The sequence below is a fragment of the Pelobates fuscus genome, chromosome 2, assembly GCF_036172605.1.
Source record: "Pelobates fuscus isolate aPelFus1 chromosome 2, aPelFus1.pri, whole genome shotgun sequence".
Taxonomy (NCBI): Eukaryota; Metazoa; Chordata; class Amphibia; order Anura; family Pelobatidae; genus Pelobates; species Pelobates fuscus.
The window spans coordinates 169,960,369-169,975,452 of NC_086318.1; the positions used below are offsets into that span (position 1 = coordinate 169,960,369).

At 38.8% G+C, this 15,084-nt stretch overlaps 1 protein-coding gene across 7 annotated transcripts in view; it reads right to left on the reverse strand.

Moving 5' to 3' along the window:
• Positions 1-15,084, reverse strand: part of DST (dystonin) — a 592,252-nt gene that overhangs the window by 184,452 nt on the left and 392,716 nt on the right. For 6 of the 7 annotated variants that reach the window (XM_063442942.1, XM_063442944.1, XM_063442945.1 and 3 more), the window contains 7 exons: positions 13,181-13,414; positions 12,375-12,527; positions 11,279-11,512; positions 9,228-9,503; positions 5,166-5,708; positions 3,014-3,190; positions 2,226-2,349 (listed from right to left, as the gene is read on the reverse strand). In XM_063442942.1, the coding sequence (XP_063299012.1) occupies positions 2,226-2,349; positions 3,014-3,190; positions 5,166-5,708; positions 9,228-9,503; positions 11,279-11,512; positions 12,375-12,527; positions 13,181-13,414 (1,741 nt within the window). The remainder of the gene's footprint in view (positions 1-2,225; positions 2,350-3,013; positions 3,191-5,165; positions 5,709-9,227; positions 9,504-11,278; positions 11,513-12,374; positions 12,528-13,180; positions 13,415-15,084) is intronic. The other variant, XM_063442948.1, reaches the window with a different exon arrangement.

Genomic DNA, 15,084 nt, shown 5'->3' on the forward strand with positions numbered 1-15,084 from the left:
GAGTTCCTCTGTGGATGCGTCTAGTGTAGACCGTTCCGTATATGTAAATACAAGAGAGGTAGAGGCGACTAATGGTATAGTATGAAAGTTCAGGGTGTGATAGGTAACAAAATGTAGAGAACTCACATTCAAGAGAGCTATGGCCAGCTCTGGTGTGGATTGCATACAGCGGTATAATCCCCGCTTATGGGATATGTAGGGAGGGGGTCTCCGTCAACACCGTCTGGTAGTCCAGAGCTCGGAAAAGAAAAACAGAAAGCGACAATAGTGCTCTCAATTTTGATGTGGTTCAGTGTGCAGATAAGAAGAGGTAAAAAACTCACATTTGAGGGAGCTATGGCCAGCTCTGGTGTGGATAGCGTACAGCGGTATAATCCCCGCTTATAGGATTTGTAGCGGCGATACGTCCGTCAGCACCGTCTGGTGATCCAGGGCTCCAATATAGAAAAATAAAAAGCAGCAATAGTGCTCTCAATTGTGATAGGTTAAGAGAGTAGTAGAGGAAATAAAATAATACTCACAAAGATAGAGCAGAGGTACTGCTCTATGGATAGGCGCTGGTGGTATGATCCCCACCTAGGATTTCTTGGAGTACTGGAACTTTAAAATTGCCAGTGGAAGTAAAAGTAACCAGGAAAGGTTAAAATGCCAGGAATAGGTCAAAAAAGTTTAAAGTGCATAGAGAGTGCAATAAAAAGAGGATTGGTACAATAAAGTAGCCAAAAAACTTTTATTGATCTAAAATACACAATAAAATACAGAATTAATAACCATAAACGCGTTTCACCATAAGTGGCTTCTTCAGAATGGGATCATTCTGAAGAAGCCACTTATGGTGAAACGCGTTTATGGTTATTAATTCTGTATTTTATTGTGTATTTTAGATCAATAAAAGTTTTTTGGATTCTTCAGAATGGGATCATTCTGAAGAAGCCACTTATGGTGAAACGCGTTTATGGTTATTAATTCTGTATTTTATTGTGTATTTTAGATCAATAAAAGTTTTTTGGATTCTTCAGAATGGGATCATTCTGAAGAAGCCACTTATGGTGAAACGCGTTTATGGTTATTAATTCTGTATTTTATTGTGTATTTTAGATCAATAAAAGTTTTTTGGCTACTTTATTGTACCAATCCTCTTTTTATTGCACTCTCTATGCACTTTAAACTTTTTTGACCTATTCCTGGCATTTTAACCTTTCCTGGTTACTTTTACTTCCACTGGCAATTTTAAAGTTCCAGTACTCCAAGAAATCCTAGGTGGGGATCATACCACCAGCGCCTATCCATAGAGCAGTACCTCTGCTCTATCTTTGTGAGTATTATTTTATTTCCTCTACTACTCTCTTAACCTATCACAATTGAGAGCACTATTGCTGCTTTTTATTTTTCTATATTGGAGCCCTGGATCACCAGACGGTGCTGACGGACGTATCGCCGCTACAAATCCTATAAGCGGGGATTATACCGCTGTACGCTATCCACACCAGAGCTGGCCATAGCTCCCTCAAATGTGAGTTTTTTACCTCTTCTTATCTGCACACTGAACCACATCAAAATTGAGAGCACTATTGTCGCTTTCTGTTTTTCTTTTCCGAGCTCTGGACTACCAGACGGTGTTGACGGAGACCCCCTCCCTACATATCCCATAAGCGGGGATTATACCGCTGTATGCAATCCACACCAGAGCTGGCCATAGCTCTCTTGAATGTGAGTTCTCTACATTTTGTTACCTATCACACCCTGAACTTTCATACTATACCATTAGTCGCCTCTACCTCTCTTGTATTTACATATACGGAACGGTCTACACTAGACGCATCCACAGAGGAACTCTATCAAGTATCCTAGACCATCTATTGGCACCCTAGCAATACTTTACTGGACTATCTACCCTTATTTGGCGCAGCCCTTCCATATCTTTTTGTAACACTCCACTATTAGTTAGGTAGCGTAGCAGAATCACATTAAAAACATGACTGTGCAGCAAGTGCTTGTTTTCGGCTATACTTTCTATGAGATTGTTTATGGATACAGGAGGAGACATAACACAGAGTAGCATAGATAATGTTTACATGTCCACACATCTCTGTCAGTGTAGGAGTCATCATATCTTTCATTGGGATGATGCCCCAGATATATCTGAAAACCGAGCAGCACTCCTGCACACAGTCAGAATAGCTTACCCCCCAAACGCCATGGAAGTAAATTGGAATTGAACATACCAAGTGGCTTTTGTATTTCATCTTTATTCATTAAGAGACCTCCTCTGGTATCAAGAATGACATCTGCTGCCTTCTTCAGTTTCTCTACACCAGTCTGCTGGGAGGATACTTGTTCACAAAGTACCTGTATTGACAACAAAGTTACAATTGAATTTAATCACACCTAGGTCACATCTAGGGTTATGGAAAGTAAAAACATCCCTGGTGTAAATCTACACAAGCTCTAATTCAGTGGTTTCCAAACTAGTCCTTACGACACAGCAACAGTCCAGGTTTTGTCAGTTTCTAAATCGGAATAAAACAACAAAAAACATAAATCCTGGCTTGTTGGTGGGCCATGAGGACTGGTTTGGGAAACACTGCTCTAATGCATTATATCATTGATTTAATAAGGTCCACTTCACCAGATAATGTATCTGACAGATACCAGACTCTCTCTGATAGGAAGGTGGGAAAACCCTTAGTTCTTTATGTCCTATAAACATAGTTGAATAATTACAACCCTGACTATTTCTGACAAGTTTCACATTAGCTCAACTTTCTTCTGCACATCTTGTCATTTACTTTCTTGTGCACTCCCCCTTATACTTTCAGAAAAGGAATTTGTAGTGAGACACAACTGGAATAAATTGGCCTTACTACACAGCAATATCTATGTATTGCATTTAAGAGTGCAATAATCAAAATAGCTATGACTAATTACATGTATTGTGCAGAATAGTTACTACAGTAAATAGTGATTAACCGGCAAGGTTGCCTACAGACTACAGTGAGTCCCAAATAATTACCTTTGTCTCTTCCAGCTGCCTTTGCAGATTCCTGGTGTCCGCAGCAATTGGCTCTGACAGGCGCTTGGTGACAGCCCTTTCTGATGTTTGTAACCCTGCTAGGAGCTCTGAGGAAGACTGTTTATAATGGTCATATTTGTCTACTAAATCCTTCAGATTATTCCCAAGGACATTGCACTAAGGGCAAAAAAACAGATAAATGAGATTGAGGGGAACAATAATTTAGTGACATGTAATGTACATACAATTTTATTCCAAGACACAGAGGTTCATATTATGCATATAACTCTTTCTTTACACCCATAGCAGCTAAGAAAAAAATGAATGCAATACACCAGATACCACTACCGTTACGACATCAGTAGTATAAGGCACTTCCTTTTTCTTTGCTTCCATGGACTTCAGATTCCAAATGTCTCTCAAGTCATTTGGCTTTTATTGCATTGTATTGTACCCAGACATTTTGCATCATCCATGGTCTGTAGAGTGAACACCAACTGACAATGTGGCACGATACTTTCAGTTCAGGGTACATAAACCCATCAGTAAGGCCACATGGAGCAAGCTGAGAGGAGAATGTCTTCCCCCTTCAGTCCCTGATAAGGTTTTGAGAACCTTACTGGGACCCCAAAATGACTCAATACCTCACAAAGGTGGGATTGGTAAAGCACTGAGTCAGCCTTGAGGGACTGTGAAGACAAACTCCTTGACATGCTAACTAAAACATTTGAACAGCAGGAAGCTGCCATTGCAGATAATTTGCCCATTTATCCTCACATATTGAGGGGCTGTGTGTATGGTAGAGAATGTTAATAATTCCATCGCCACTGAGAGGTGCACAGCAATCCTCATTAAAATTGAGTCAAAGTTAGCCAACCTAGCTTTGACAGAGGTAGGAAAGGATGCTGAGGCAATTGGTGACACATTTTTGGCTGTCCACCATTTTGTCTGAGCCCATTTGTAAATTTGTCTTATATCTGCAGCAACTGGCTCCACATTTATGTGGGATTCCGAATAGGAGCAATTTGGATGCTATAAACTATTTGTTTTACAAAATTAAACACTGTCATAAAGTCTAAGTACTCAATCCATAAAAACTACATAGATTTTTCATATGTTTTTGAATCTTTTCCTTCTTTGTGCATAATTAATTGACCAATGATATCACAGGCCACTATCTTGCGACCATGATGCCATTTTGACATGAATTTCACATTTTAAATTAACTTTAATTATAAGACGATAGAAGCCAAGAGCCCTCTATACACTTGTAAATTGCCTTTTTGTAAAGGTGAAATGCTTTAGTGATTGTTTTAATTTTTTTAAATCATATTTCATTGTTTTTATAGCTTGTGCAATGCAGCAATATCATCTACTGAAGTCCATGAAAGCCAACCAGTGTTTTATTACTGAGATGGTTGTCATATATTCTGCATTTAGCAGGTCCATCTATCAGCAGAGTTATGGACTATGCAAGTGCAGCTTGTGGCTTGGTTCTCTCTGGGGTGAAGAGAGAGAATTTTCCCTATTATGAGTATGGTGTGCACACGCAGCATGCAGAATACAGATTACTTTCACCTAAGCAAGCTCAGAAATTAGCAGAATTCCGAATGAAAAATGTAAAGCCCTGGCTAGATATAAGCTATAAACACAATGCACTTTGCAGTAATGGAAAGCGCTTTTAATGCTTAAACTGGCCCTTTAAATTAATTCAAGCTCTATTTGTAGCATCTTGTTAACATTCATATTCTTAGAATATATAACAATACACAACTGCATTTACAGCACCGGATTTCTGTACAGCCTCCAACAGCTGGAAAGAAAAAAAAAATTTGGGGGGACAAGAATCCAATAAAAGGAAGGATGAGGCTACAAAGTAACTGACCTTGTAAAAGCATGGTGCTTTTCTGTAGGCTGCAGTTTTATCAAGGCATGCCAGTTTAATCGAACAAGTGTTTGTGTTCAAATGTAAATGCATACGTTTAACTGTTAGTTTTGAATGATCTGAAAAAACATTTTGGCTTGAACAGAAGGGGATACCCTAAGTTTGCAATCCTAATATTTAATATAGACATAAAGCATCATTAAGAATTCTCAGTTAATGTGCATGCTTGTCAAGGGTCACAATCTTGTCTTCAGCAATGGTACTGACCTTGTCCTGTAAGGACTTAAAGTTCTCGGCGGCAGAGTCCAATTTTTTCTGGACAATTTTGCATGTTTCTAGAGTGTTAATGTTGTTGTTGTTTTCCGTGACATCATCTTTATTGCAAGACTTTGCAGCATCTAGAACCCTTTGTCCGGATATGGTAATGTAACGCAAATCCCCCTTATGGGAAATAACATCTTCAGAAAAGTTTTTTTGTCTCTGGAGTTTTTCCATGATACCAGTGAAATCTGCAGCCCCAGATTCCAGATTCTCTAGTTCCCCTTTAGACTCATGAAGCCAGTTCTCAAATTCATTGTAATCCGTTGTGAATTTTTCTAGTTCCTCTTGCACAGTTTTTATAACCTTCATTTTTTGTTCAGAGTCATAGAGAGTTGTCTCATACTGCGATTTTAATTCTTCAATGTCCTTTTGCAATTTTTCCTTCTCTTCCGGAGCAAGATGTCGACCCTGTTTCTCAAGCAAGGCTTGAGCTGATTGTGTGGCTATTATGACCGCTTGATGTTGAGATACAATTTTATCATGTTGAGCCTACCAATAAAAACAATGTCAGAGGTTACCATACACCCTACAATGGCTAGACAGCTAGATGAATGTAAAGAACATATCTCACACTATTTATAAAAGAGTACAGATTGTTAAATAAACTTGGAACTTCCTTGAGCTGACCAGAGAATTGCAAATTTTAGGCTATTATGATTTATGAGTTACTCACGCAAGCTTGCAGAATTCTGCAAAAAATACTTTCCCAATATCAGAGGAGTCTTCATTGCACTTGAGGAAGATCTGCAACCACAAGCTATTTATTGTTGACAGTCACTTGGGACCTACAGGACCTATATGACCTATATGATATGATAATTGCAACCATTTTGGCACCTGCTGTAATCAGTTTTGTGCCCTGATCCAGAATGTCACTGTCCTAAACCTTCCATTTAAACACACAATAACTTGACACAGCAAATGATCTTTAATGATTGATCGTATCTGTTTTTAATCTAGTGACTGCCATGCTTATAATTAAAATAAATTATGTCCAGGCACTCAGGATTCCTGCAGGAAGGCAGGTTTATTGGAACAAAAAGTGCCATGTTTGGGCCTACACAGATCAAGCTTGATAAAGGCCTCTGTGTAGGCCCAAACATTGCACTTTTTGTTCCAATAAACCTGCCTTCCTGCAAGAATCCTGATTGCCTGGACCTAATTTATTTTATCTACTAAAGTGGGTTTTGCCAACCCTGGCCCTGATAAGCACCTGGAATCCTAAATGTGAGTGCAGTATCCTCAGTTTGTAAATTACTATGCTTATAATAAAAAACATTGATTACCTGTAGACATTTTAAAAGGGTAGGAGTTTTGGTTTTGCATGTATTCAGGTGGCAAGGCCAGAAATGAAAAATCATGAGACTCGAACTGTTGGTTTACACAGACCAATTTCTAAAATCATTTGCTATAATCAAAACAAACATCACTATGTATATTACTGTTGTTATACCTTATACATGCAAACAATTCTTAACTCCTATTTGTATGGATTGTACGAAATGTAATGTAAATTAATTCAAAATTAATTAAAATGTTGAAATGAATAACAAATATTGGGCCAAAATATCCAAACTGAAACAGAATTTTCCAAATCTTTTTTTTTTTTTTATTTGAAACTAATTCTGATTTCCCAAAATGTCACACTTTAGCAAATAGCACAGTTTAAAAGAAAGGAGGGGCTGAAACAATTATGTCCTGAAGAGGTACACTTGGGAGATATAGTGCTGCAGGGCCGCCTTTTCGATTGGGCACGCTGGGCAATTGCTCGGGGCCTCATAAGCATAGGAGCAACACAGCTTTGCCTATGTACCGGGCCAACAGAGGAGATCCATTGATCTCCCCTGTCGGCCCACGGAGAGCCAGCCCTGTTTGCTTGGTTTGGGCCCTCTTGTGCCGGTGGGGAGATCAAACACACAGCACCCCTCTCACACACACAGCACCCCTCATACACACACACAGCACACACATAGCACCACTCTCACACACACACACATAGCACAACTCTCACACACAAAGCACCCCTTACACACACTGCACCCATCACTGCTGTCTGTATGTGTGTATTCAGTAGTTTGTGTGTGAGTTTTCAGCAGTTTGTGTGTGTATGTTCATCAGTGTGTGTATGTATTCAGCAATCTGTGTGTATGTATTCAGCAGTATGTGTATGCATTCAGCAGTCTGTGTGTATGTATTCAGCAGTCTGCATGTATTCAGCAGTCTGTGTGTGTCTGTATTACGCAGTCTGTTTATGCATATAGCAGTCTGTGTGTGTATTATGCAGTTTGTTTATGCATTTAGCAGTCTGTGTGTGTACTCAGCAGTATGTCTGTATTCAGCAGTATGTGTATGCATTCAGCAGTCTGTGTGTATGTATTCAGCAGTCTGTCTGTATTCAGCAGTCTGTGTGTGTCTGTATTACGCAGTCTGTTCATGCATATAGCAGTCTGTGTGTGTGTGTGTGTATTACGCAGTTTGTTTATGCATTTAGCAGTCTGTGTGTGTACTCAGCAGTATGTCTGTATTCAGCAGTATGTGTATGCATTCAGCAGTCTGTGTGTATGTACTCAGCAGTCTGTCTGTATTCAGCAGTCTGTGTGTGTATTCAGTAGTCTGTGTGTGTACTCAGCAGTATGTCTGTATTCAGCAGTATGTGTATGCATTCAGCAGTCTGTGTGTATGTACTCAGCAGTCTGTCTGTATTCAGCAGTCTGTGTGTGTATTCAGTAGTTTGTGTGTATGTATTCAGCAGCCTGTGTGTGTATACAGCAGCATGTGTGTATTCTGCAGTCTGCGTGTGTGTATTCAGCAGTCCGTGTGTGTATTCAGTACATGATTCACAGTTCAGTAGTCTGTGTGTATGTATTCAGCAGGTTGTGTGTATTCTGCATTCTGTGTGTGTGTACTCAGCAGTCTGTCTGTATTCAGCAGTCTATGTGTGTGTATTCAGCAGTCTGTGTGTGTATTCATTAGGCTGTGTGTATGTATTCAGCAGCCTATGTGTATTCTGCAGTCTGTGTGTGTATTCAGCAGTCTGTGTGTGTATTCAGCAGTCCCTGTGTGTATTCAGTAGTCTGTGTGCATGTATTCAGCAGGCTATGTGTGTATTCTGCAGTCTGTGTGTGTATTCAGCAGTCTGTGTGTGTGTGTATATTCAGCAGTCTGTGTGTGTATATTCAGCAGTCTGTGTGTGTGTATGCAGCTATCCGTGTGTGTGTATTCAGCAGTATGTATTCAGCAGCCTATGTGTGTATACAGCAGCATGTGTGTATTCTGCAGTCTGTGTGTGTATTCAGCAGTCTGTCTGTATTCAGCAGTCTGTGTGTGTCTGTATTACGCAGTCTGTTTATGCATATAGCAGTCTGTGTGTGTGTGTGTGTATTACGCAGTTTGTTTATGCATTTAGCAGTCTGTGTGTGTACTCAGCAGTCCGTGTGTGTATTCAGTAGTCTGTGTGTGTATTCAGTAGTCTGTGTGTATGTATTCAGCAGCCTGTGTGTATTCTGCATTCTGTGTGTGTATTCAGCAGTCCTTGTGTGTGTATTCAGCAGTCCTTGTGTGTGTATTCAGCAGTCTGTGTGTTTGTAATGTATGAATGTATTGCATTTCTTGGAGGTACCAATACATATAAGCATAATTTTATTGATAATTTAAATTTTTATTAAAGTGCACTGCTTTGCCCGGGGGTCCATAATGTTGTTAAGATGGCACTGTAGTGCTGAATATGAAATTTCAAAAATCTGTAAAATGCCATTGGGCTTCTCTCCTGTGTTCAGACTGCCAAGAATTGCATTTGTAAAAGTGAGCCTGGTTCCCACGATTGATTACTAAAACAATGCATGCAAAAAATTATTATAAACTACATCAAATGTAGTCTTCAGTTCCAGTCTGTAGAAGGTCAGTGCTCATTTCCTGACATCACACACGCTAATTAAATAGAACTGAGAGTACTATTTCCTGTAAAATATTTTCATCTAACAAGATATTTGCATGGACTGAGTCATGTACCTTCAGTTTTTGATACTGGCTGTTCAGGTCCTCTCCCTTATCTTGTTCCTGTGCACTGATAATTTTATCCTTGCCATCTGATTCTATAAGGTTACCATTAACCTCCTCCATTTGACTTAGCAAACCGCTGTCTTTGTGATGTACTCCATTGTGCTGGGTTGTTGCCATTTTCACACTGTTGCCATTGTCTGCTGCGTCTTTGTCCACATGTGACAACCAATCCAACAGACTCTCTATTTTAGTTTTGCTTTCTTCTAATTGCTCCACGGCAGCAGACTAGAAAAAAAATATATAATTTTTAACGACAGCAATTATTATGCAAGTGATAAAACAATTGCTTTAAAGCTCTGTTTTGAACCGTTATGTCTGCCATAACAGAGTTTGCAATAAGAGCATTTACTGCCACATTTAAATCTACCGGTAAATGGCTTGGTCAAGGCAGTCACACAACTTATTTGGGACATTTGAGCTTTGTGGTACAGACAGCCAAGATGAATACAAATTCTGAAATAAACAATTTGTGAGACTAAGACTAAAATATGACTCAATACATTCTTTTTAACATTAACAAAAAAAAAGACTCTTTGGTCTCTCTCTCTCTCTATGCATATATATATTTATATATTTCGACCAAGCATTAGCTGCAAAACAAACTCCACCACCATGCTTGACAGTTGGTACTCATGTGTTTGTGCTGATATGCTGTGTTTGGCTTTTACCAAAAGTGGTGCTGTGCGTTATGGCCAAACATCTCAGATGCAAATTTGCAAACCTAAACCATGCTGCCATGTTATTTTTAGAGAGAAGAGGGTTTCTCTTTGCAACCCTTCTAAACAAACCATACTTGCTCAATCTTTTTCTAGCTGTACTGTTATGAACTTTAACATTTAACATGATAACTGAGGCCTGTAGAGTCTGACATGTAACTCTTATGGTTTTTTGTTGTTGCAGTTTCTCTGAGCATTGCACGGTCTGACCGTGGGGTGAATTTGCTGGGATGTCCACTCCTGGAATTGATTGTCTTGAATGTTTCCCACTTTTGAAAAATCTTTCTCAGTGTAGAATGATGGACTTTAAATTGTTTGGAAATAGCCTCATAACCCTTCCCAGTTCGATGGGATGCTAGAATTTCTTCTCTAAGATCATTGCTGATGTCTTTCCTCCTTGGCATTGTGTTAACATCTGAATGCTCCAGACCAGGAAACTGCAAGAACTTTAAATTTTATAGAGGTGGTCACACTTGCTGATGATAAATTAATAAAAGGCACCTGTCTCTCTTAATTCTCATGGAAGCGGTAAGGATGTACTTAGCTTTTCACACATGGCTTCTCCATTTTGGCTTTATTTTTGTTAAATACATTTTAACCCATTGTAATATGTCATGAGTTGATGTTCATCTGAGGTTGCAATTACCTAATTTTAAGACCTGCTAAGGAACAGATGATTGTTATTATGTCCTGATATTTAAAATCATATAATTCAAAGAGGGTGTACTTTCTTTTTTGCATAACTGTATATGTGTGTGCAGGGCCGGTGTGTCTTGGGCACACTGGCCCGGGGGGCACTAGATTAGAGAGACCGGTAGGAGGGAAGCGCACAGGACAGGATGGGGAGAGCAATACTAAGGAACAAGGAGGGGAGAGTGGCACACAGGGGGCCTGAGTGGGGAAAAAGACACACAAAGGGACATGAGGTGGTAGAAAGACACACAGATGGGGCTGGGGAAGTAAGAGACACGCATAAGGGCCTTGGGGTGGAAAAACAAAGGTGCTGGGGGTGAAAGAGACACAGAGGAGCTGGAGAAGAGGAAAAAGTGACACAGAGGGGCTGGGCCCTAATCCAAGGGATTAGATAAAATCCAGGATGAATGGTTTCAGATCATCATTATATTTAGTTTTATCAGTTTACAGGGGATATATCTTTTTTTTTTTGCCAATTAAATTCCAATCATACCATGAATGTAATGGCTGAGGAAATGTGGAAATCAGAATCATTGACATTTAAAACTGTATTAGGATAGGTATGCTGAGAAGAAATTAAACATAAGGAACCTTTTCTGTTTCTTTTTTAATGGCTGTTGTAACTGCCTTTTCCAACTCCTTTTTGGATTCTTCTGCTTTCTTCCGGAGAGTTTCGAATCTGGCTTTGGTCTCTTTCAGCTTCTGTTCGACTAGGGCTCTGTCTTCTTTAGAAAGGTTGTCTCCATGTTCACGCAGGAACTTTTCTGTGTTCTTTACAATCTCAGCCAATTCGCTGGCACCTGCTTGCATGTCTTTCTGAAGTTCCTACAAAATTAAAGACTACAAGTAAAGACTACTACACATGAGTATGATCGAGAAAAGTCCTCAGAAGACCTAGATTACAAAAATGACTCTTCGCAAGGAGGATATAAAAATGAAATGTAGGTGACATACTACTAAGTGAAATGTTATCAACTAAAAGGAAAATGGAAACAAAATTGTCTTTAACACCTGTTTTCATTTATTAATATGGATCTGGTATTAAAAATGGATTTCAACATTTGTAGAGTAGCAAAGATGTGACTCAAGTGTCCAAATTAAGCTAGCTTTCACTGTATATGTTTTACTGTATGTATAGTGTGATAATGGAGACAATAGCTTTGCCTTTAATAATTGGTTAATACTGCAAATAATAGAAATAAATTTACTACGTGTACACTTTGATTCTACATGGGAAAGATGACTAAACAGCTACTAAAATGAAATGTCAGGGAGTCCATTTTATACTTCACCTTTACAATGTCTGCCTAGACACCTGATAACTTGTAACGTCTTTTATCAGTGCTGTGCTGACCTTGCCATAATAATCTTAGATCTAGAATATTCAGTCATTCCAGAAGAACTAAAGCATACAAACTAACACATTTTGCCTAAAAAAAAATAGATTACTAACTTGAAAGCAGGAAATGGTTTATTACCACGGTTATGATGAACATTGCATCATTATAAACTGCAATGAATGCATACAAATTAGTCCTCTTGTTCATCCTAAATCATTTAAAAATCCTAAAATGTATTGAAAGGGACTATGTGAAATTATTTTTAGAAATCACTAGTCTGTCCAGATAGACATAATTCATATAGAAAAAGAGATCCATTGTCTTGTGTCCAGGTTTTGCCAGCTAACCTCGTATTCCGTCTGATAGTGCTGCAGTTCAGTCGGGCTCTCGCGCACAGAAAATGTATCTTGCTTTCCAATCAGGCGGTTCTCTGTCTGAGTAAGGAGGGCACACATCTCTTCCAACTTCTCCTTGTGCTCTTGCAATTGCACTTCTGCATCCTAACAGAAGTCAAGAGATAAACAGAGCTAAAACCCCAATATAATATCACAATAAGCATTTCAACAGAGCACAGTATGCTGTAAACATGATAGCGGTGGGTAATGGTATACGCAAGGTGATCATAGTGTAAAAGAGGAAGACATTATGTTTATCAAAAAAGAACAGTAAAATAGGACAAGTTGTGATAGAGCCTGACCATGCACAAGTTATAGTAGATGATTCGACTGTGTAGGCAATCCCAGCCTCCTTTAATCCTGGAACCTGTGTTAATGATGACCCAGAAAAAAAAGATATCAAACAGAAGTTAGTTTTATATGGTTGTTAGAGCAAGGTGTTTGCACAGCATATAAATAAGGAAAGATTTCTTCAAATATTTAGATAGGCAAAATAACACACAAAGCACATATAATTCATTTTATACCTGTTATTTAGGCTTCAATCTAAACTTTGCAAAGAGAAGGAATCGTGTACACTAAGAGTATTTTTTTTGTTTCACCTTTTATACATCCAGCTGTAACCTATATACAATGCAACTCCATTAAAGCACTGGCTAATGGCTACTGCAAGGCCCCAATTATACAGTTATTTCTCTGCTAATTATCATTTGCAAGCATGCAAAATCAACAAACATCACATCCACAGAAAGGCAAACCTTCTGGTTACTCAAGTCTTGTGCTTCCAATAAATTACTCTTCAAAGTTTCAATGTGTGACGTTATCTTCCTCTGGGCATCATAAAAACTCTTTTGTGTTGTATTTAGTAACCTCAGAAGCTGTTTGCTTTGATTAGGAGAAAGATCTTGGGCATGCTCCGATATGAAGAATTGGATATCAAATGCTGTTGTCTCCAGCTCAATCCTCTGTTTAGATAGTTGGCTGCCTTTATCCTATGAAAGAATACACTTTATATTACAGGTAATCAAGTAAGTTAGTCCTGTTGGTTAAGCAGCCAATAAAGAACATAGTGTTTCCTATAGGAAACAGTTTGTATCCCCAGGAGAGAAAACTTAGTTTAAAAAGAATGTAAACATTCCAAGGTCAACTATCATTTTTGAGGTTTTCAGCTTCAGATAATCACGTAAATTAGAAGGACAAAAGACAAATGAATCCCTATTTGGATAAATAAGCACACTCAAAGAGACACTAAAGGAACCCAGTCCAATGCGCAATGCTTTCATTAAAGGGTTAAGAACACCTCTATTGACTGTCTTCCTGACAGCAACTAGAGGTGCTTCCCTCTTATTCCTCTTTAATTCTGACACATTCTACCTTCCAGTACCAGTTAAGTGGACCAGGAGGATTGGTGGGTAGGGTTGAGGAATTTGTGGATAATAAAAGAGACTGACTTACTTTTAGTTACAATGATAAAGTACAATGGGAGTGGAGCTTCCTGCACAAAATATTTGGTTGTTTGACAAACGTTTATAGTACAGACAGGGTCAAAGAGCTTTATATGGAAGCCCTGTCGCTATGTTAAGTATTATTATGGATGGTCAATTTAGAGTCACATTAGTCCACCACTAGATGGCACTGGTACATTTGACAAGATGCACCATGCTTGATTGCTTGTTCTGTGATAACAATATACTAATACAAAACTGGTTGTTTTTTTTAGCAAGTTGGTAAAGATGTAAGAAAGAATAAAATTTAAACTTCCAATTCAGTGCAACTGACTAATAACTATAAAATCTAGTTTATGGAATAAAATCTAGTTTAAGGAAATATTAAACAACACATGTTTTTGTTATTATATTGCTGCAAATGCAAATAAAATGTAAATTTTTATAGTGCAGACTCAAGGTCTATCACATTGGAAGCTGACGGTGTTTAGTACAGTTGACAAAACAACTGCTACATGAAATATAGCTGTTTAGTATAATGTAAATATCTTTTCCATATCATGGAGCATGAGTTACAGTGACAGGCTTCCTTGGTCTATACAGAATGAAGCATGACAATATAGAAAGGTAATGGTGGGAGTATAAATAACAAATATCTAAATTCTAAAGAACTCAAAAATATTTGCTTAGCCTCTCATTATAAGTAGGATCTTTGCCATGCCTATAGGTCCATGATGTAAAGAAAATATACCCCAACATGCAGGATTCAACTAAACAGAAGACAACACAGAGGGGAGATCCGTCTACCGGACCTTAGAGTGGCCGGACTCGACGTATATAGGAGAAGTACAGAGTCAGGAGCGATCCGAGGTCAAGGGCACAAAGAGACAGTGTAATCTAGGACTAGCCGGGGTCTGGTACACAGTAAACAGCAACCTGGCAAACAGAACAGATATGGATATAGAGATAACGTAGTCAGAAAACAAAGCCAAAGTCAAGTACAAAGGAACACAACTGAATACAACAAGCGTTAAAGGGAACTGAAACAGAAACCACGATAGGGCAAGGAACTAAGGGAAAAAGGTGAGTATATATGCCTAAACATCTATTTTGATTGGTCCCTGTTATATCCATGCCCCCAAAAGGTAAGTGTAATGGGAGTGTGGCATGACAGGGACCAATGGGAGGCCTTTGCCAATTTAGGCTCCCACTGTCCC